The sequence below is a fragment of the Triturus cristatus genome, chromosome 5_2 (genome assembly GCF_964204655.1).
Source record: "Triturus cristatus chromosome 5_2, aTriCri1.1, whole genome shotgun sequence".
Taxonomy (NCBI): Eukaryota; Metazoa; Chordata; class Amphibia; order Caudata; family Salamandridae; genus Triturus; species Triturus cristatus.
The window spans coordinates 44,114,925-44,136,649 of record NC_140588.1 but is presented as its reverse complement, the minus strand read 5'-3'; the positions used below and the strand labels follow the sequence as shown (position 1 = coordinate 44,136,649).

At 46.7% G+C, this 21,725-nt stretch overlaps 1 protein-coding gene across 1 annotated transcript in view; it reads left to right on the top strand.

The window, feature by feature from the left end:
- Positions 1-21,725, top strand: part of LOC146822633 (dynein axonemal heavy chain 5-like) — a 971,002-nt gene that overhangs the window by 261,132 nt on the left and 688,145 nt on the right. Inside the window, exon 31 of the mRNA XM_085606815.1 lies at positions 4,085-4,247. Within this exon, the coding sequence (XP_085462941.1) occupies positions 4,085-4,247 (163 nt within the window). The remainder of the gene's footprint in view (positions 1-4,084; positions 4,248-21,725) is intronic.

Genomic DNA, 21,725 nt, shown 5'->3' with positions numbered 1-21,725 from the left:
ACATCCTGCCGTCACAAGACCTCTGCGACTCTCTAGCAACCTTCTTCCACCGCAAGATCGCAGACATCCACGACAGCTTCAACTCCCAGACCTCTCCAACAGCTGCGACAACCCAGACTCACCGCCCCCAGTCACACCGGCCGTCTGATCTCCTGGAACCACGTCAAAGACGAAGACACCATCAAGACCATGAACACCATCCACTCCGGCTCACCATTAGACCCTTGCTCCCATCACATCTTCAACAAAACGAGCTCCATCATCGCACCCCAACTCTGTAAGATTTTCAACAGCTCATTCGATACCGCCACCTTCCCAGAAAGCTGGAAACATGCAGAGATCAACGCCCTACTCAAGAAACCCAAGGCAGACCCAAAGGACCTCAAGAATTTCCGGCCCATCTACCTGCTCCCGGCGAAAGTCATCGAGAAGATCGTCAACAGACAGCTGACCCAATTCCTCGAAGAAAACAACACCTTGAACTCCTCCCAATCCGGATTCCGCAGCAACCACAGCATCGAAACTGCCCTCACCGATGCCACAGACGACATCAGGGCCCTGCTGGACAACGGCGAAACCGCGGCCCTCATCCTCCTGGACCTCTCAGCCGCCTTTGACACCGTCTGCCACCACACCCTTCGCACACGCCTCTACAACGCAGGGATCCGCGACAAAGCCCTGGACTGGATCACCTCCTTCCTCACCAACAGAACCCAGAGAGTCCGCCTCCATCCATTCCGATTTGAAGCCACCAAGATCACCTGCGGCGCACCCCAAGGATCATCCCTCAGCCCGACCCTCTTCAACGTCTGATCGCACGACCTCAACATAGTCTCATACGCCGACACCCAGATGATCCTCTCCCTCAATAAGGACCCCTCCACCGCCAAAACCAACTTCCACGAAGGGATGAAGGCGGTCGCCGAATGGATGAAGAGCAGCCGCCTGCAACTGAACTTGGACAAGACAGAGGTCCTCATCCTTGGCTCCACTCCCTCATCCTAGGACTACTCCTGGTGGCTGGCCTCACTGGAAACTGCACCTACTCCCACCGACCACGCATGCAACCTGGGTTCATCCTGGACTCCTCTCTGTCAATGACCCAACAAGTCAACGCCGTCTCCTCCTCCTGCTTTAACACCCTCCATATGCTTCGCAAGATCTACAGATGGATCCCCACTGGAACCAGACGAACGGTGACCCAGGCCCTCGTCACCAGTAGGCTGGACTACGGCAATGCCCTCTACATGGGAACCACGGCCAAACTCCAGAAGAGACTCCAATGCATTCAGAATGCCTCCGCACGCCTCATCCTTGACATCCCCGCCACATCACGGCCCACCTGACAGACCTGCACTGTCTCCCCGTCAACAAGAGGATCACCTTCAAGCTCCTCAACCATGCTCACAAAGCACTTCACGATCCCGGACCAGCATACCTCAACAAGCGACTCACCTTCTACACCCCCAACCGCAAACTCAGCTCCGCTCACCTCGCCCTCACCACCATCCCGCGCATCCACCGAACAACCACCGGCAGCAGATCCTTCTCCCACCTCGCCGCCAAGACATGGAACACCCTCCCCATCCACCTACGACCGACCCAGGACCTGCTGACCTTCAGGAGACTTCTCAAGATCTGGCTTTTCGATCAGTAGCTGCTCCACTCCCCCACCCCCCTCAGTGCCTTGAGACCCTAACGGGTGAGTAGCACGCTTTACAAATGACTGATTGATTGATTGAAGGAGGCCTGAGAAGTATTCCTGATGCACAGCCTTGATATTCATCCCTACAGTGTCAGTACGGGTGTCTAAACTCAGCATTGGGCATCAGCACTTTGGAAAAGAGGAGTGTATATCTTTTATGTTCATGTTAGAATGATGGCTTGGATTGTGTGATAGAACGTAGGTGTAAGGAATGGAGATAAACAGGCATCTGAACTATGATGTCTGAGCCTGATAACAGAGTGAGCTCGGAAAGTAAGCATACTTGAAGATGTGGATTTCATTATTACAGAAGTGGTGATGTCCACAAAGGCATAGATTTCGGTTTTACACGTTGGCTGTTATTATACAGGGTACAGTCACTCACTACTACCTCTGTGCATGCGGTGCTGAGTTAGAGTATGACACGGGCTCTCTGCTTTGAGGAGGCAGGAGTGTGGTAGACATGTGAGTCTGGCATCTCATTATGGTGAGACAGCAATGGGAAAGCAAATTAACCAGCTTAGCGCATGCTGGTGAAAAAGTCATGTGCCACACAGACTCTCAGTTGAAGAAGTGTGGTAGTTACGGGCGTGCCGCTGCTTCGGCTGTCCCTCAGATGGGACCACTCTTTCCCCCCTCAGCCTGCAGTCGCTTCCCTCTCTGATTACCTGTCACTTTCCTCCTCCTTGCCTCCTCGGAGAACCTCTAGCCCCTTGACATGTCTCTCCCTCGGGCCGTCAGCAAGCAGCCAGCCAGCCTGTCCCTTCCCCGTCTGTTTTACTTTAGACCCCACCTCTTACACACTCCATATGAAATCACAACTTCTTTCACTGCGTGTCCTCCGTCCCCCAAACTGTAGGCACAAAAACTCAGCATCAACCTCCTGTGACTTTACCTCATCGCTTTTCCATTCTTCTGCTGACCGGTTATCACTTAACACCATGTTGTAACTAGGCTGATGCCATCAAGCTTTCCCAGTCACCGTTATTACTGCCGTCGCACTCCAGACCTCACCTCACCTCTAAAAAAAATATGACCAATCACTGGTGTCTTTGAAATATAGCCACATAGTGATTGTTTATGCCATTAATCCTCCACCCGTGCTCCCTCAAAAGCGTGGGCCTCAAGGGAAGGATATTCTGCCCAAACAAATCCAGGGTTTACTCTCACTCAGCATTATACTTAAAGCTGCATGAGAGCAAACCAGTGATTGTTTGGAGCAGGTGAACACAATGCTCCAAAGGAGGTCAGAAGGGCTATGTTGTGTTCCCCTGGCTCCCAAACAGAGCACTTGGCTCTAAGCCTGAAATGCGCATGTCAGGTTGGACATAGCCTGAGACCTGTCCAACCCGACATGCACATGGGACGTCAGCTGATGTGGTCAGCCTTCTCTGCCAATCTCCCTGATGGCCCATCCTCTGCCTGTTCGATGCACCCTCCCCGCAAGCTGCACCTACAGAGCATCTAGGAAAGCCCAGTAGTCCGTGGGCATGGAAAGGAAGGACTTCATTTGCTCATAGTCTGCCAAATACCACCATTATTCTGGGGTGGCCACGTTATTTCTAATTGGAACATTATGCCTTCAATTTCCACGAAATGCCAGGAACACAATCAAGTACTGTGTGGAAATATGTCAATTTGTCAAGAAATAGTCTCACTCCTTTCCATGCTCGACTTTGGCTCCCACCTAAACTCCCCCCTTCCCCACAAAAAGTGGATGTGAATGTAGGGTGAAGTTAAAGATGCCCACATTTGAAGGCATGATGGATGTGCTTGTGAGTGTTTGCCCTCTTCTCTGCTGCATTACTACTTCAAGATGACTCTGCAGTGAAAGAGTAGTTCCACACTTTGTTAACCTTCTCTTTCTTCCTCCTCACTGTGAGAGCGACAGGGTGTTTGAATCTCATGAACCTGTGGATTTACAGCATGTAGAAGTGACAGTGTGGGGGACCCAAGTTCTGCTAGGTGGTGCAGAGGCCGTTGCGGCATGTTTTTGGTTACTTCTTGGAAGTAAACAGGGGAAATGTTTTAATGCATATGACCAGTACTAAGCTCATAAACAGTGATTTATTTGTCCAAGAGTAAAGGTATGAGCCTTTACTCTTGGTGAAGAGGGGCTACTAAGGTCCATAATCAAAACTAATGGACCAGAATAACCATAGTCATATTGAAATCAGGTCCATGTACATGAACCACAAATGCAAAACACATCCTACTAAGGTCCACAAGCAAATACACATGGTATTCCCCTTAGAAAACTTAAACTGCATCACATTCTAGCTCTCCTACCAGCCAAATACTTGGCTCAAAAGTAAGTGACTCCAACTGAGAGTTTTTTGGTCTTGCTAATTGTTGTTTTCTATTTTTTCCTACTGGCAGAGTATCCTGAACTTCAGCGGATTAAACGTGAACTTGCTCTTCTCCAGAAACTGTATGGCCTGTACAATGCAGTCATTGACAACATCAATGGGTACTATGATATTCTTTGGACCGAGCTGGACATTGAGAAGATTAATAATGAACTGCTGGATTTTCAAAACAGGTATGTGGGGGGTCAGGTATGTGGGGGTTACACGCACACGTACACACACACAGACACCCACACACACTCTCTCTCTGTCTGTCTGTCTCTCTCTTTTATATCATCATCTTCGGATCTGCGTACAAGAACTGTTTTAGCCACATTGTGTGTGGCTTGAATGGCAGAAGGAGGTGGAGAAAGAAAATGCTGAAAAGGATTTTGAGGCAAATATCCTGGGTAATTGTCTCCAGTCTTCAATGTTCTTAACACACCCCCAGGCCTATCATTCCAATGAGGATTTTTTTTGTTAACAGGGACCTGTGTTTGGGTTTATAATAGGCAACAGTGGAAAACACAATTACTAGTCCTTTGAGGTCTAGCAATTATTTTTCCACTTAAACCGACTGCATTTTTCTTGCTAAAATTATAACCCCCTTCTTTGTCTTAGCTGAATGTTTGGAAACTCATGATGTTGTTTCTGTTCCATGCATTGATCACTGGGAAAAATGGGCAAATACAAAGTAACGTGGTCTGGTACCTAATTTTCAATATATATTTAAAAAAAAATACCAAACAACCACAAAAAAAACCTTTCTATCTGGTACTTTATCTATGCTTAAAAATAAAATATTTAAGTGATTTTGACAATTTGGTTTTAGTTTTCGTTTGTGCTTACACTTTTATGGAGAGATGAAACAAATCACTTCTTTAGAGTTGAGAATTGGGACTCCTTTCACTCAATACAGTGGGTTCATGGTAAAAGAAGCTGCATGATGTCTTCATCCTGACCTGCAGGTATGTGTATGGTGTGGCTTGACTTGTCCTTTCACCCCCTTCCCCTACCACACTCCTCCATTGAGAAGCTGTTGGTTTTCTTACCACCACCTGCTTGGTTCCTGCTTCCATGCTACATGTGCTGGACAGTTATCAGTTATTAGAAAGCTTTGCATCAGCTTGGAAAGATGTGACTGTATATCGAGTCGAGCCTGGATTGATCAAGCTGAGCAGAAGTGGGCGCCACTGTCTGAGGGTGAACCATGTAGCTTCGCTTGCCTGCCTGCATGCCATGTAGAGTGAGTGTGAATGAAAGACGTCTCTCTTGAGGCAGTTGTGAAGTTGCACCCTGCCTGCAGCTCTTTGCTGCTTTTAGCATGCAATATGGCACTGTTTTTTGCAGTATAACGTCTGTGCTGTAGGAGGGCTTTCGCATCAGTGTTACCATGTGAGGCTATTATTATTTTCTGCTAGTGTAACAATTCCCCATCATGACATACCTATGGTGCATAACAGGTTCAATACTGAGGTAGTCAATTAATTAATCAATCAGATTTATATAGTGTTGCTAATCACCCTGTAGGATATACAGGCTCTTGCAGGTCCCAAAAGGCTAATTTGAACAGCCAGGTCTTGAGGGCCCTTCTAAATTCTGGAAGTGAGTTGATGGTTTGGAGCTGCATGGGGAGGCTGTTCCAGGTCTTTCCTGCGATGTAGGAAAAGGAGTGTCCTCCACTTCTGCTTCGGTCGATGCGGGTGTGTGGGCCAGTGATAGGGAAGTGGAGTGTCGTTTTCTCGATAGTTGGTGGAAATCGAGGCTGTGGTTAATTCAGGCAGGTCCCTTGTTTGTGTGGAGCTATGTGTGCATGGGTCAGCAGCCTGAATTGGCATCTCTTCTGCACTGGGAGTCATTGAAGTTCCCTGAGATGGGGTGTGATGTGGGTTTGTCAGGGTGGTCAAGGACAAGTCTGGCTGTGGTGTTCTGTATGGTTTGAAGTCTCTGTAGAAGGTGTCTGGCAATTCCTACGCAGAGAGGGATGCCATAGTCCAGTTGGCTGGTGATGAGGGCCTGTGTCACTGTGCAGCTCGTCTGTGAAGTTATCCATTTGAAGATTTTCCAAAGCATGCTCAGTGTGAGGAAGAAGGCAGAGGAGACGGCTTTGATCTTTGATTTTATGGTGAGCTTATTAGCAATGATGATTCTGAGGTTTCTGGTGTGGTCAGCAGGGATGACTGCTGGTACTGGGGCTGGGGACCACCAGGAGTTGTTCCAGTGGTTGCTGTTGTTGCTGTAGATCAGATCTTCTGTCTTGTCCGTGTTCGGCTTCAGGCAGTTGTTCTTCATCTAGTCGGTGATGCTTGTCATACATCTGTGAAAGTTGGTCATGGTGGTAGGGTCATCAGTGAGGGAGAAGATTAGTTGAGTGTCGTCTACGTAGGATATTATGTTGAGACCCTGTGCTTTGACGATGTTGGCCAGTGGTGTCATGTAGGCATTCAAGGTTTTCATGCCTCTTCATGCTGTGTTTATCTCTACTCCTGGTGCTCACCTGATATTTTTACAAGGCACCTTTGTAATTAGCATGCACTTTCGACCCATTTTGGAGATTGCTTGTGGTAATTAATGTTGTCTAAGACTTTGTGAAACATTTTTGGCAAGTTCACTCAAGCTGGTGAACAAAATGAAACAGCCTAAAAACCTTCTGATGGTCTCTGCTCACTGCTGTTAGCAGTCTGCTAGGGCAAGGAGAAATGGCAGAAGGGAGAGTCATCAATAGCATTGCCGCTGGACCAAATGTATTTCATTGTCCAATTCTTTGCTATCCCAAGGGCATGTACCCAAACATTAAAACTATTCTCTGAGCTTCTCTTCAAGGAGGCAAAAAACTAAGAGCCACTAAGTGCTAGGGCCCTCGCCCTACACACTGGATTTAATTCAAGGGACACAAACAATACAACTCATAGACATCCATGAGCTCAAGGGTTGCCTTCATGTTTTGGACACCATCTTACAAAAGGAGGAGGTAAGTAATAGTAGTATGACTCTTGGAGACCCATGATCTTTAGTGATCTATTATCAGAAGAACCAAGACTCGAACATGAGGTTAATTGCCTGGATTCAGTAATGACCCCAGCGGAAGCCAACATTGCGCAGCTGTTTTTATTTTTTTGGGAGAACAATCAAAGATGAAGAAGGGTGAAGACAGACATACAGTGCAAGATGGAAATGACTTTGGAGAGAAGCACATAATGGTCATCTTTATATTTAGCGAATGGCAGGCAGCAGTTTAAGCTGGAGTTGCTGAAGGAAATTATTCATCCAGTTCCTCGGGTTCTGCTATTTTTATTTATGTAGTGTAGAAGCAAGCAGGAGCTTGATGGTGCTGTCATGGTAACACCACAGTCAGTGAGGGGTCGAGCATTGAAGGCAGGGCCAGACTGGCCATAGCGGGTACTGGACATTTTCCTGGTGGGCCTGAGCAGTGAGGGCCGGTTTTCGGGCCGTGTGGGCGGGTTTTGTCACTGGGGAACGGTTTTGCAGCAGTGCTACAGAGAAGCAATCTGCAAGGGATAGTTGCTGTCCCCAGTTCGGCCATGATTCAAGGAGTAAAATATCTCCGGTCTGTATAACATATGTCATAACAAACAAGTAGATTTTAAGACATTTTCTAATTCCAAAAAGATGGGATTTGGCATGCTTGGAGAATGGTTCGACATCGAGCGCAAGAGACATAGGATATGGTTATAGATTTGGGCACATAAAAATCAGACAGGCGGCCACCATATCAGATGATTTATCTGCTTCACAGAAGCTGATAGATGGAAATGCAATAGTCCAGTCGTTTCTCGACCAGGAGGCTCACAATGGGAGATGAAGCTATCACATGATGAAAAGTATCACTTTTATTAGGATTTTGAGCTGTTTGAAACATACTTTGACTTCCTTAGCCTTCTGGGTATCCAAAGGCAGATTGGTGGCAAGTAGAAGCTGAGGTGATGGATTGCATTGGCAAAGTAAGAGGACCCATGACTTGGGACTTGTTACATTGTTCCAGACAGATATGTCTGAGCTTTTACAGAAACTCGGACTGATTCACAAAGGTAAACTTACATATTTGTGTAAGTTTACTCTTTTTCGTTATTCACAAACTGCATTTTATTGATAAGCTTCGACTGCCGAGACTCCACTGTCGGGGCGGAGAACTCCGGACATAAAAATATTGGACAAGCCTATCTTTATTTGTATAGCAGGGCCGCCTCTACGGTGGTGTGACTGATGCAGCCACACCTGGCGCTGACTTCCTGGGCCACCGCGTTTAGAAATAACGGGTTTAAAAAGCACCTGCTGCAGAGTTCCTTGTGTGTCCAGTGGTTTTGAGGCAACAATAAAAATGGCAAGATAACTCTGATGATTAATGTTCATGCTGGAGAGAGATCTCTTCTCTAGTGGCAGTTTCCACTCATGATAAAGTAGCGCATTCGGTTAATATGCCTGCTGCAAAGAATATGTACCACGCAAATCAATCATCTGTTTTTTATGTGGATCGCTCATTAGGTTACTACTTTTGCCCCAGAGATCCTTTTGTTACTTGCAGTTCAAAGTTACAAATCTAATACAACACAGCGAGCTATGAACTGTCATCACAGAGCTGCATGCAAACTACATGGTAGACATTAGGGGCCATATGTAGGTAGCATCACATTTACCGATTCATAAATACCGAATTTTACCGATTCGGTGTTTATGAATCGGTAAATGTGATGTAGGTAATGATTCGGTAAATTTTACCGAATCGGAAAAATTCGGTAAATATGAATCGGTAGTTACCGATTCGGTAATGGGGCATACCTTCCCATTGATTCCTATGGGCCTGAAGGCCCATAGGAATCAATAGGAAGCCAGTCACCATTACCGATTCGGTAAATACCGATTCGGTAAATACCGATTCGGTAATGGGGGGAGCAAATACAAGGGTGGCAGGGTGTCACATTGACACCCTGTTGCACCCCTGATTCTTGCATGTGTGCACATGTGGTGCACATACATGCCCTAAGGGCATGTATGTCTGCCACATGGCACTCTTACATCTGCAAAATATTGCGTTTTGCAAGGTATTCGTTATTTATCACCAACCTGTATTCCTACTCATCACTCATTAGAGTGTTTCCTACATATCATTTCAGGATTCGGTATTTACCGAATCGGTATTTTTACCGATTCGGTAATTTTACCGATTCGGTAAATTACCGAATACTGAAATGATGCCCCCTACATCTCAACTAGCTAAATACCGGTCGGTAACGGGATATTTACCGAATTTCGGCCGTTACCGACCGGTATTTAGCTTCCTACATATGGCCCTAGAACTTAAAGTTGCTAAAAAGGGTTAATTTATGTAAAATTCCATTATTAGTAGAACAAAAGCCAACCACTGTGGTACGCTTTAAATCCTTTGTTTGTGCTTCTTCAGATCAAACACTCAAATATTCTGTCTACCAGTATAGGTGACATGTGACTCTTACATCTAGTAATCCTCAATGTCCTATGTAATATTTCTTATAGACTGATTTACACATGTATGATTCATTGGCTTTGTATGACGTATGTGTGTGATTGAAAGTGCTCTAACACTCTACACTGGTATCAGTAGTGCTATAAAATATATGAAATGCATGTGAGAGAAGGGTTGTGGAGAGACGAGGCGCCCTGGTGGAGAGTGGTTATTAAGGAATTCATGGGGAAGGAGTTTTCTGGAGAGGAGAGTGCAACAAAGATTGTCACACTGGGTGCCACTAGTGCTACATTCGCCCATCTGCAGTGTTTCCATAGTCTAAACTTACCAGTAAAATGCAGTTTTGTGAATACTGGAAAAGACTAAACTTACACAAACATGTAAGTTTACCTTTGGGCATTAGGCCGTCAGTGTTCGTGTTTCTGGAAAGTGCTTGGCATCCACTGCCAGATGAGGGAGGTACAGTTGGCCAAGGAAGCAGAGTTGTGTTCCTTATAATGTAAGACTGAGAATTTTGGCAACTCAAAGATCTAGGCCTAGATTTACTATGATCTTGCGTCAGTGTTGCGTTACTGTTGTGGCACAGCCCTGATGCAAAATCCTTTTTTGCTCTTTACTAAGCCACTCCAAGCCACTTTGCTTGATTTAGTAAATAAAAAGCAACACAACACATTGTATAACACTGCCTTGCTTTACTTTGCTTTGGGTAGGCGTTACATGGGTGGAGCATAGGCCTTCCCATGCATCCACTCATGTATTTTGATACAAACTCAGATTTACATGCATTCTGCATAAAACATGGAAAGAGGAATATTCTTCTAAGGATGGTTTTTGTGCAGGAAGGTGTAACTTTCTACAACTTCCTGCACAAACACAATCCTGCCTGTAATGCAGGCACCCTTGAACTCTATTGCAGGGGTGCCTCTATTGGCGTTAGGCAGCAGACAGTGTGCTAGCACAAGGAGAGATCATAAATGCTCCATACATTTGTAAATATGGAGCATTTCTTCCCTCTCCCTTTCAAGAGCGCAGTGCAGAAAATTCCTTTGTTTTGCTGCGTTTTGTTAAATAGCGATAAATATGCCTCCAACTGTGTGCCATACACATCCTTGTAAAGTGAGCATCTTCTTGATGAAGAAGCAGTGCTATGGCCTTATGTAGATGTCCAACATAAATGAGGACAGCGTAGATCTCTGTTGGGTCACTGAGTTCTTTGAGCTCTGAAATAAATGCTTTAAAGCCCACACAGGACTGGCTTAACCAAAATGCCAGCAGTATCTGGAAAGAAACTGCGTCTGCTAGTCTATTGTCAAGGACGGTAGAGACAATGGCATTGAAGACTGCTGAGAGATCCAACACTTCTAGCACCCTGATACCATCCCTTTGTACCAATGCAGGCAAGTCAACCAAAACGGCAAACTTTACATGTTCGATGATTCTGTCTGATCGGAAGTTAGCCTAGAAGGAATTCATGAGTCTTTTTTGGCGCTGAGTAAAGCATCAGTTATGAAGACAAAATGCTCCAGAATGATCCTGGCCCTCTGACGTGAGTTCAGCAGTGTAGTTTTAGGGAATTTATATGTGGTCCTGTTCAATGCTACCTTATGATCATGGAACTCTCAATGACTTGCAATATCCCTTTAATGTTCAGTTGAGGGCACATCATCTATAGGCAGTAAAGTAAATTCATCCATCTAGTCAAAATGGCAGTCAGCACATGAATCCTCTGGTTTCACCATTTAAATACCCTTCAGTTATTCCTGTAAATCAAACCCTAGGTTAAACAACAACTGGACTGGCACATTATACATTACTGTCTAAAATGGTGGCAGCCATGTTGGATGTAAATATTGGGTGCCTGTCCATTTTTACTTTATTTTATTTATCTAATTTCAATAAAGAATAGAGAAATTGAGTTGGCCAGGACCTGCAGGATTGGGGGATGAGACTCCTCTAGACCCCCTGTGCAGATAACCACATACAGAATTTCATGGATGAGAGGGATATCTGCACAACACTGATGATGGCTTCATGATGATGGGCGACTACCACCAAGCATGGGGTACACTGAGAGTGCAATTATGAACAGCCCAAGCTGAATGCATCAATTATCGCATCCAATAAAAATCAATCACCGAGAACTAACATGGCCGATCGGACGTGAACCCGATCGGCTCCGTCCCAGGCCCCGTAACTTTTAGAGCACAAGGCGAGTTCTCAGGCACCCCTAACACTTCACGACGCAGCCAGAGGTGGGGTGAAAGCAGGGGACTGCCTCGAAGCCCTAAAATCCTCCTGTGATGTGGTAGAGAAGCTCCGGTGACCGGCGAAGATCGGCGCTGAGGGAGAGAAAATGGCTACCTTCCCTGCGGCGTGCTCCTAGACCGGCAAAGAATAAGCCCCTGCGCCCTCTCTACCTGAGCTTGGTTGACGGGTCCGGCGACCGCTGCAGTTGAGGTACTTTGCCCAGTGGATTGGATGATTCTCTGCCTCTAAGGGAGTCTCGGTGGTGGCGGGTGAAATCTCCAGCCCCGGAGCTGGTAGTACACAAGATGGCGGAATCACCGGCTGGACCTGCAGAGACATGCAAGGGAGGGAAGCTAGGAACTTGTTAATCTCCCGTCTGTAGCACGGAGCGCCCCCCCTGCAGAGAAGAGGCACCGAGGAAGAGCGATCAGTTTGCGGTGGTGGACTGCTGGTTGGGGATCCCCGCCGGACATCGCAGCCCTTGTCTGCCGGACACACGAGCCCCCGGCAGGTACGTGGTGGAGCTGGGGGGCTTTCCTTCACCAGAGGGGTACAGCGGAGCAGCGATCTCCATGTCAACTGTGGAGTGGGGACTTGTAACTGAAGTGGGGCCCGAGGGAGATCAAGCAGGCCCCACTGAGCATTATGAGAGGACTGATGCCTGACCCTAAGATGGCCGCCACAGCAGGCACAAGATAAAGTGCAAGTCTAGTGCACAGCAACTACGCGGAGGGGCAAACACATGCCTTGTGGTGCCCTGCAGAGAGCTCAGGCACCGAGCAGCATACAGTATGCTGCACAGCCCGGCACACCGATTTGCGTGCCGCGCACGAGTAGCGCTCTCCGCTACCACAGAGCAGTCCGTCTAGCCACTACATTTGGAGTCAGGAGTGCCGCCTGAGACGGTGGAGCAGCGAAGTTGGGATCCCACGCACTTGCAGAGAGTGCACATTGGTTCTGCGTGAAAGAAGGGGCGGCCAGGTCCCCCTATGCCGCCCAAAAAGCCCTCCAACAACAGTTTCTCGAATGATTTTGCCACTGCAGGCGCAGGGACGGCCAGGGAGAAAGTGACGCTACCGACAGTAACATTGGCGCTTACTAGAGAGGACCTCATATCTTCCCTTTGGGAGTTCAAACAGGAGCTCCGTGTGGACATTAAAGCTGATATGGATGCCTCCCTTGAATCATTCGGCGCAGAGATGCAAGAGAAGCTGGTGTCCATACAGGCGGATGTCGATTCGGTGGGCACGCGTACACTGGACCTCAAAGTAAAATATCAGGAGTTAGCTGATCGTATTAAGCCCCTGGAAGAAGGATCAGTAGAACTGCGTGGCTAGCTACGTGCCACCTTACTCAAGTGCAAAGATTTAGAAAATTGTTCCCGCCGCAACAATTTATGAGTCCAAGGATAGGAGGAAGATTGTGAGGGCCCAGATTTGGAGGCGTTCATTGTGGGCCTCTTTTCCTCAGCTCTGGGAGAGGACGGCCCTGAAGTCCGGTTGGAGAGAGTCCACTGAGTTGGGCCGCGGCTTCCAAGAGAGAACCGACGTCCTTGTGAAATTCTGGCGAAGTTCAGTTCATTCAAGGTGAAAGAACTGGTCATACAAAAGGTAAGGATCACCAACAAGATCACCTTCCAGAATGCCACATGCACGCTCTACCAAGATGTGGCTCAGGTCACGCTTCTGCGACGCCAACAATTCCGCCCAATCACCGAACTTCTACGGGAGAAGAAAATCAGATACTGGTGGACGTATCCCTTCGGAATTACCTTCCAATGGAACAAAAGGCATCATCACTGGGTGAAGTTGTCGGAGGCGGCGGACCCGCCAGAACTGGAGCTCTCTGCGTCTTAACGAGTCTCTGAAGGTGAGCGACAGCTTGATTAGCAAGGCGGAGGCCAGTGGCGAAGAGTGGGAAAGAGCAACATGAAAACTCTGGACTGATACCCATGTTCAATGGGACCCAAGGGGACATGAACTTTGTTCCAGGGGGATTGCAAATGACCAATGGACTCTACGACCAGGCTCCCCGCAACGGTCACAATACTCTGCCCCCCTCCTCACCCCTTGGGGGCAGCCTGAGGATGCTATGGAGAGATGGATGGAGTGGAGGACTTGCAATTCATGAGCCTGTGGGGTGCCCAGGAGCCTGGTCGTTTCACGAAGCATTGGACTTGGAGCTTGGCACCAGGGCCACATGGGCAAACTACGTTTGTTGTGAGAGGTGTGTGGACTGACCCATCTCTACTGCAGTAAGGATATTCCAATTGGAAGGTAGTTGGAGCGGAGGACTTGCATTCTCCTGGATGCCTGCGGTGCCGCCGGGACTCTCAGATATGAATAACTCATGCAGGGGTGTCTAGCCAAATGATAACTACTAATCAGCTGTATCACAACGCATGTCCCTTGATAACTGTTATTGTAGGGGCTGGGGGAACGCGAATGGTTATGTTCCTCGAGTATGTCCTGGTAAGGAGATTCCTCTCTGGGAGGGGGATTTTCCACACTCGATTTCTTTGTTTGTTCTGGTTTGTTAACTTAGTTAGTTGTCATGGTGCCTTTTTTATATTGTTTATGTGCCGGGGGAAGTGGGAGGGGGGTTCGGGTGCTCCGCATGTGCAGAGACCCTCGTGAGGGGGGCACGGTCCCATCCAAATATCTATGGCTGTCAGTACTATAACTTGGAATGCCTGGGGATTGAACTCCCCTAACAAGAGACATCGCTTTTGGAAATACCTACTTGATCATAATGTCCAAGTGGCAGCTCTTCAAGAGACGCACCTCAAAAAATCCGAGGAACATCATCTGCACCATAAAGCTTATCCTCTTATATTTAGATCCTCACACGCCTTAAAACAAAACTGAGTGGCACTCCTTTTCCACGCAGGGGTCCTGTTTCAGGCACAGGACACCAAAACTGACAAAGCAGGGAGGTACATTATGGTTCGGGGGGATCTCAGGGGCCGGCAATGCACATTTGCAGTCATTTATGCACCAAACATGGGCCAACAGGACTTTGTTCTCTCCTTCCTTATGGTTTTGGAGAATTTGGCACAGGGGGGCATACTGCTCTTGGGAGACTTCAATCTCGTATGGGATCAGGGGCTTGACACGACGCATCCACATAGGGTGTCGGGAGGGGTTTTTGGTAAGGCACTTAAGTCACAACTCCAACTCTTGGGGATGGTGGAAGTATGGAGAAATACAAACCCTACTGTTCGTGACTGCTCCTTCTCCCACTCCCACAGAACTTACTCCCACAATGATCACATATTTATGAGCCAGTCTCTGCTGCCCTTGGTGCTGCAAACACAATTTCATCCGATATGCCTGTCAGATCATGCCCCCCTAGAGATGACACTCACCTGGCTGAACCCGCGTCCAAAGCATGCGTGCTGGTATTTGCCCAACCTCCTCTGCAGGGATAGACTTCTACATGATGACCTCAGGAAAACTATTAAGAAATTCCTCGAGCAAAATGACCCTGAGACTACTTCCCATGCCACTACCTGGGATGCCCTTAAAGCGGTAGTCCGAGGTAAATGCATTGAGTTGGCTACTACCTTGAGAACGCAGCAACGCAAGGAGTGCATCATGTTAGAACAGGACTTATTGTCCACAGAGCAGGCACATAAATCTTGCCTCTTGGTCCAGGCACTGAGGAAAGTCACGGCCCTTAAGGGAAAGCTACATTCCATTTATGCTAACAGGGTGGAAAAAACCATCCTACGCCTACAGACCAGGGGGTATGAGGGAGGGAATAAAGTGGGGTCCCTACTAGCACGCCAACTAAGGACCAAACAGGAAAGGGAATACATAAAACTTATTGTAGATGATGAGTGCATCGTACATAATACAGAGGAGGGGAATGCGCAAGCCTTTGAGAAATTTTACCCGGCTCTTTACACGTTGGAACTCACAAGGGTGCAAGACCAAATGGGGTATTTAGATCCCTTAGACCTCCCACAAGTCCCGGCTAGCACCAATGAGGACTTGGCGAAACCCATAACCTCTGAGAAAGTGCAGAAGGCGATTGACTCACTTAAACTCCAAAAAGCTCCAGGGCCGGACGGCTTTTCAGCATTTCGCGCCGGAGCTGGTCCCATTTTTATCTATTTTATTTGACATCATTGCCTATACACAGCAGGTCACCCCCTCCATGGGTGAGGCGATTGTGGCAGTGATTCCCAAGCCCGGTAAGGACCCCACAGCCTGCTCTTCTTATCGCCCGATAGCTCTTCTGAACGTAGATGCTAAGACTTACTCCAAAATCCTGGCCACTCATCTCGAATCGGTGCTTCCCAGCCTTATAGACCCGGACCAATCAGGCTTTATTAAGGGGCGGCAGACTCACAATAATTTGCATCGCATCATCCATATAATTGAGAAGGCCCGTAAGAAAAACATTCCAGCAGCTCTCCTCTCGCTAGATGCGGAGAAAGCATTTGACTGCGTGGAATGGACCTTTTTATTTTGAGTGCTCCAGCGCTTTGACTTTAGCGAGGCCTTTATAGGGATGATTTGCACCAATTATCACTCTCCTAGCTCCCAGGTCCTGGTCAATGGCATTGCTTCTCCCCCCTTTGGTCTGGCGCGTGGGACGAGGCAAGGGTGCCCATTGTCCCCTCCTCCTTTTCGCCTTGAGCATAGAGCCCCTAGCACATAAGATTAGAGGAAACCCGGACATACGGGGGATACGATTCGGCACAGATGATCATAACATATCGCTCTTTGCCGATGACGTGCTTTTTCCATTCACGGAACCATTGATCTCTCTCCCGGCTATTCAAGAAGAGCTTGTGATGTTTGAGCAGGCGGCGGGGTTTAGGATTAATCTGGCTAAGTCCTTATTGAATTTGTCCCTATCCAAAGAAGAGTGGCGGCGGGTATAGGGCGCGTCACCCTTTAGCTGCACAACTAAGGAGCACACCTACTTAGCAGTTAAGCTCACCCCCCGTATTTTAGATCTCTACAAGGCTAACTTCCCTCCCCTTCTGCGCCAATTGAAAATTGATCTGGTTAAATGGAGCGCTGCATACATTTCTTGGCTGGGCAGGATTAGTGCCATCAAGATGAAGGTACTCCCTCACTTGCTTTACCTCTTTCAGGGGTAGCCCATCCCGGTGGAGGGAGGACTCTTTCGGGAGTTGCGACACATGCTTACTAAATTTATCTGGTTGGGGAAGAGGGCGCACTTGCCCTACCGCCTGCTCACGCGACCATGCAAGGAAGAAGGCCTGGCGCTACCGGAGTTTCAGGCATACTACAGAGTGGCTCAATTGCGAGTAATCACGGAATGGTCACTGCAGGCCTCGGAGAAGCACTGGCTTCATATTGACAGACAGATCACTTGTCGCACCATCTGGGATCTTTTATGGAAGCCAAAACAGGACAGATCGCTCAACGCTTACATCAGCACACCCACATCCACCACTTTACGGGTATGGGATGTCCTTACTAGAAGTTACAACTTACTACCTTTCCTTCCCCCTACAGGTCATACATTTTAATGCTGCCTTCCCCCCTACACTTCAAGAGGGACCCTTTGAGGCTTGGAGGGAGGAAGGGTGTCACATGATCTCTCAAAATGTGGAGGCTATTTTCAGATTTACTAAAAAAATTAGGCTCCCGGCCCATAAAAGCCATCATTGATATCTATAAAGCCTGTACGTGTGCTGTTACTTTGTATGGTGCTGGAGTTTGGGGTTCTCATAATATCATGGGCTTATAGAGAGCTGAAAATATGTTCATGAAACGGTTGTTGACAGTCCCTAAAAGCACTGCTGCCACCATCTGTCATAGTGAACTTGGTGTCATCCCGCTGTCCTTTCGTATACAACTAGCACCTTTATTACTTTGGCACAACATTTGGGCAAAAGAAGAAGCAGCTCTGAATCGTGCTGTCATTTAAGATTGTTTAAAATTGGATTGTGTAAAAAAAATCCACTGGAATACTTTTTCTAAACCATCAGCTGGAAAAACTGGGACGGTCGGATTGCCTCGACAACCCCGGAAATATAGCTAAAATATCAAGAGCAAAGCTGAAAAGTTAATTTTTAACACACTCCTATTCGACAAGAGACAACCAAGAGATGGTTCAAAAAAGGATTGTTGACCAGTCATTGTTAGTTTGCTCCCCAGGCACTGAGCCCTATTTTTCCTTTTATGTTACCCATGTTAAAATGTTTTATCTTACATGGTTCACGATGGGCATCTCCCACTTACTGGTTTCATATCCACGTGATGCGTTTTGCAATGCCAAACTGGATTTGTGTCCATGTGATTCAGAGTCAGTCCAGAGCACCTTGCATTTTATGTTTTTTTGTAAACTTTATATTAACCCAAGACGTGCCTTTTTAAAACCACTCTTAAGAGTCCTAAATATAAGAAAGTGTTGGGCCGCGTTTCATTATCTTTTGCTTTTAAACGATGAGTTCATTTGCCTAATGGTCTACAAGTATATTTCCTCCACTGTTCGGCTCCGAAATATGGAAAATTATTCTATGTATGTCTATATGATTATGTGCTTAGGTCTTAAGAATTTCTTATGTGGAACTAATTTATTACAATGAAAAATCTTGACAATTGAAAATGACAATTATTTACAGGGAATTTGTATATAGATGTTCCCCTTTTTACCCATCTATTAATTCTGACTGAAATATTGCTGCGTCCAGGCATTATGGCTCCATGCCTGTGGACAATTTGTCCTAACAGACTGACACTTGGACATTTGCAATTGTTATTGTCATGGAATCATTATTCATTGTTCATATTTTATTAATTCTATTGTGTCATTTTCTCTGAATGTTTTTATGGCTGGTATACAGCCTAATAAAGATTTTGACTGACTGATCTCTCATTTATTTGACAAAGGCGAGCTTCTCACCTTTCAACAATGTAAGAAACAATTTGCACTGACTGCCAAGGAAGAATACCATTATTTGCAGCTTAAGCACTGGGTACAGCAACCCCTGGTGCGGCTGGCCGCCTTCAGGGACCTGCTCCCCATAGTCTGGGTCCACCTCCAAGGGATGCATCTCCTTTCTATATGCTCTCATACAAGCTCTAAGCCCCAGATCGTCCCCGCGTTTTTAACTCTTCTGTGACGCACTTTTGGATACCACTTTAGAGGACACTCAATGGCGACATTTAAGTACGGATATAGTGAAGTTCAACCGCTCGATGTACCTAAGGGAGCCGCACTATAAGGTTATGTATGATTGATACCTATACCCTCAGAAACTACACAAGATCTTCCCCAACACTTCGAATAGGTGCTGGCGGGGATGTGGTTTGGTAGGTGACTTCCGACACATCTGGTGGGACTGCCCCTCCATACAGCCTGTTTGGGAAAAAATCTTGTCCCAAATTAAACTCATTCTTGGCTATCCAATTCCCAGCTCCCTGGAACACACCTTGCTGGGGGTGCGAGACCCATCCCTGAAACGCCAAACACAGAGTGATAGGTCTGTTATGTGGCTTTGCCTGGGGGCAGCTAAAATGGCAGTTGCTGCTGCGTGGAAAAAACAAAAGGCACCATCCTTAACCCAATGGCACGCGAGTCTGGTGAGGGCATTGGCGTTGGAGCGCATGGCCGACATAGTAGACGACACCAGAAAAAGATTCGAATATATATGGTCCCCGCTGGTGAGCTACATGTCGGAGGGGCTTTCATTGACGGCTTGCACCCCACGGCTTAGGGCCCTCAACCTGTTCCATATCTAATTACACCGCAGCAATGTTGGCAATGGCCAGTGCAGAGGCCACCTAAATAGGGGCCCCAGTGGCCCAACCCTCATGACCACCTCATTATTATTTGCACCATGACATCATGGTTTTGTTAGTTTTTTAGGTATGTTAAGTTTCTTTTTCATGTTACTCTCTCCGAAGGGTAGATTGATGCTAAGTTGCGGTATACTGAATGCAACAAGTTATGATTGTGCTGATTTATAAAGTTTCTATGCCACAGACCTCGTGAACAAGCTGTAACCTACATGTGAGATCTGTAACTCTGGGCTGATTTTTGACAAATGTTGCATGTAATGCTTTTTGTATCAATCGCAAAGAAAATTCGAATAAACAGAATTTGATTTTTTTTAAAAATCAAACACCGAGGTGTTCGCAATTTATCAGATGCTATATATAGCTCATATTCTGTGTTGGGAAAATAGGAGGCACATTTTAATGCTTAGTACTCCAAAATCCAATTGTTACAATAGATAATGTACACCTTCCATCTTTCAATTCCGGCAGGTTTGACCTGCCAAAATGTAATGAAGGGTGAGGCTCTTTCTCACTTAATAATTACCGGGTGTGGTAAAGTCTGCATAACTCAGAACTACAACCACTGCAGCAATAAGGGCTTGCACAGTTATCAAAAATCTCATAACACTCACAATAAGGCCTATATGTCTCGATACACGCTTCCTACTGCTTTTGGCCTACATGCTTGATAAGGAACAATTACACAAAATGCCTTTTTCCTAGTGTTTACTGTCATACTGAATTTTGTTCTCAGTAAAATGTTCTGAAATGCATGATATGTATTGTAATTGTCTTTATGTAAAGTTCTCGCCACCCTTTTGGGGCTTGTCCATGCTATTTAAAACTGCAATATAAATTGTTCCATATATAATCCATGGAAGCCTGCAATAATCATGTAAAAACCTGCGGATACATTTCTACTTGCAGTCCAGTTGTGACATTACTAGCTTAGTGTGATAAAAAAATATAGACATAGATTCTCTCCTGTAATAAGTTGAGGTTGGTATGATGTTACATTGCCTAACACCAAAACCTGCAGATACTGTAAATGGGAAGTCAGCCAGCAGAACTACAACTACAAAGGGGTCAATTCCGATCTCGCTCGGAATGGCTCCGAACGCGATCCGGCGGGAAAAAGGTACGAGTTGGACTCGTGTTTCACGACCGACTCGGACACCTGTACGAGTGAGCAAGTACGATGCGAGTTTACGCGTGTGTTCTGACCGAACCGTTTCCGGATCTGAACTGCTCCAACTGACTCGTACCGACACGATTCGCACCGCGCAATGGAGATGTTTCACGACCGAGCGAGTACGATGTACGCATCAGACAGCCGGATCGAACCGAAGTTTCCTGCTCGCAAAACGTCTGGGAAGCTCCTTTAGGGGTCCGTATCGGACCCCCGTCACACGCAGCCTTACGACTTGGACACAGGGGGAGACCCAAAGGTCTCCCCAACACAGGCATGTACGGTGCGGATGGCACCGACGCGTACCCACTGTAGGGGGGACCCTTGTGCGAGACTTACCCATTCAGTCAATGGGAGCCCATGTACGCGTCGTACGACCGGCTCCCATTCACTCCTATGGGAGCCCGACCGAACCGAGTCCGGCAGCATGCGGCCGCATTGTACTCGCTCGGTCGGACAGCAGGGGTCCAGCTCGGGCGGAAAGGACTCCGGATCTGACTCGGTTGGAGAGCTTTCCAACCCAGATTGGAATCGACCCCTAAGGGTTAAACAATGAAACGTATAACTATTTATTCAGCTGCTTCTTCTGAATGGTTTTCCTTACAATTTGGTCATTGAGTTTTTCAAAATGGCTACTTCTAATATATTTTACAATAATATGCAAGCTGAGTATCAGGGTATTTATTTTCCAAAAGAGACCAGCATTTATTCTATATGCTTGAAACCATATTATCCCTTTCATAAGAAAGACGAGGCTAAAAGGAGGTTAGGGAAAAACATATTTTATGACCATAATAAATGAACAAAATGCTCTCTACTCTTCTTTAAAGGATTCTGCAAGTCACCTCAGAGTTCCTTGACTTTACAAAAGAATTTGGTCGGCATTGGATTCCTGTTCCTCTCTAATGATAACACAATGCACAAAGGAGTTCTGTGACCAGTAGCTTAGTAAAGATGCTGTGGACTCTGGTGTAAGCAGGGTAAATGACCCCTTTGACTGCTGTTT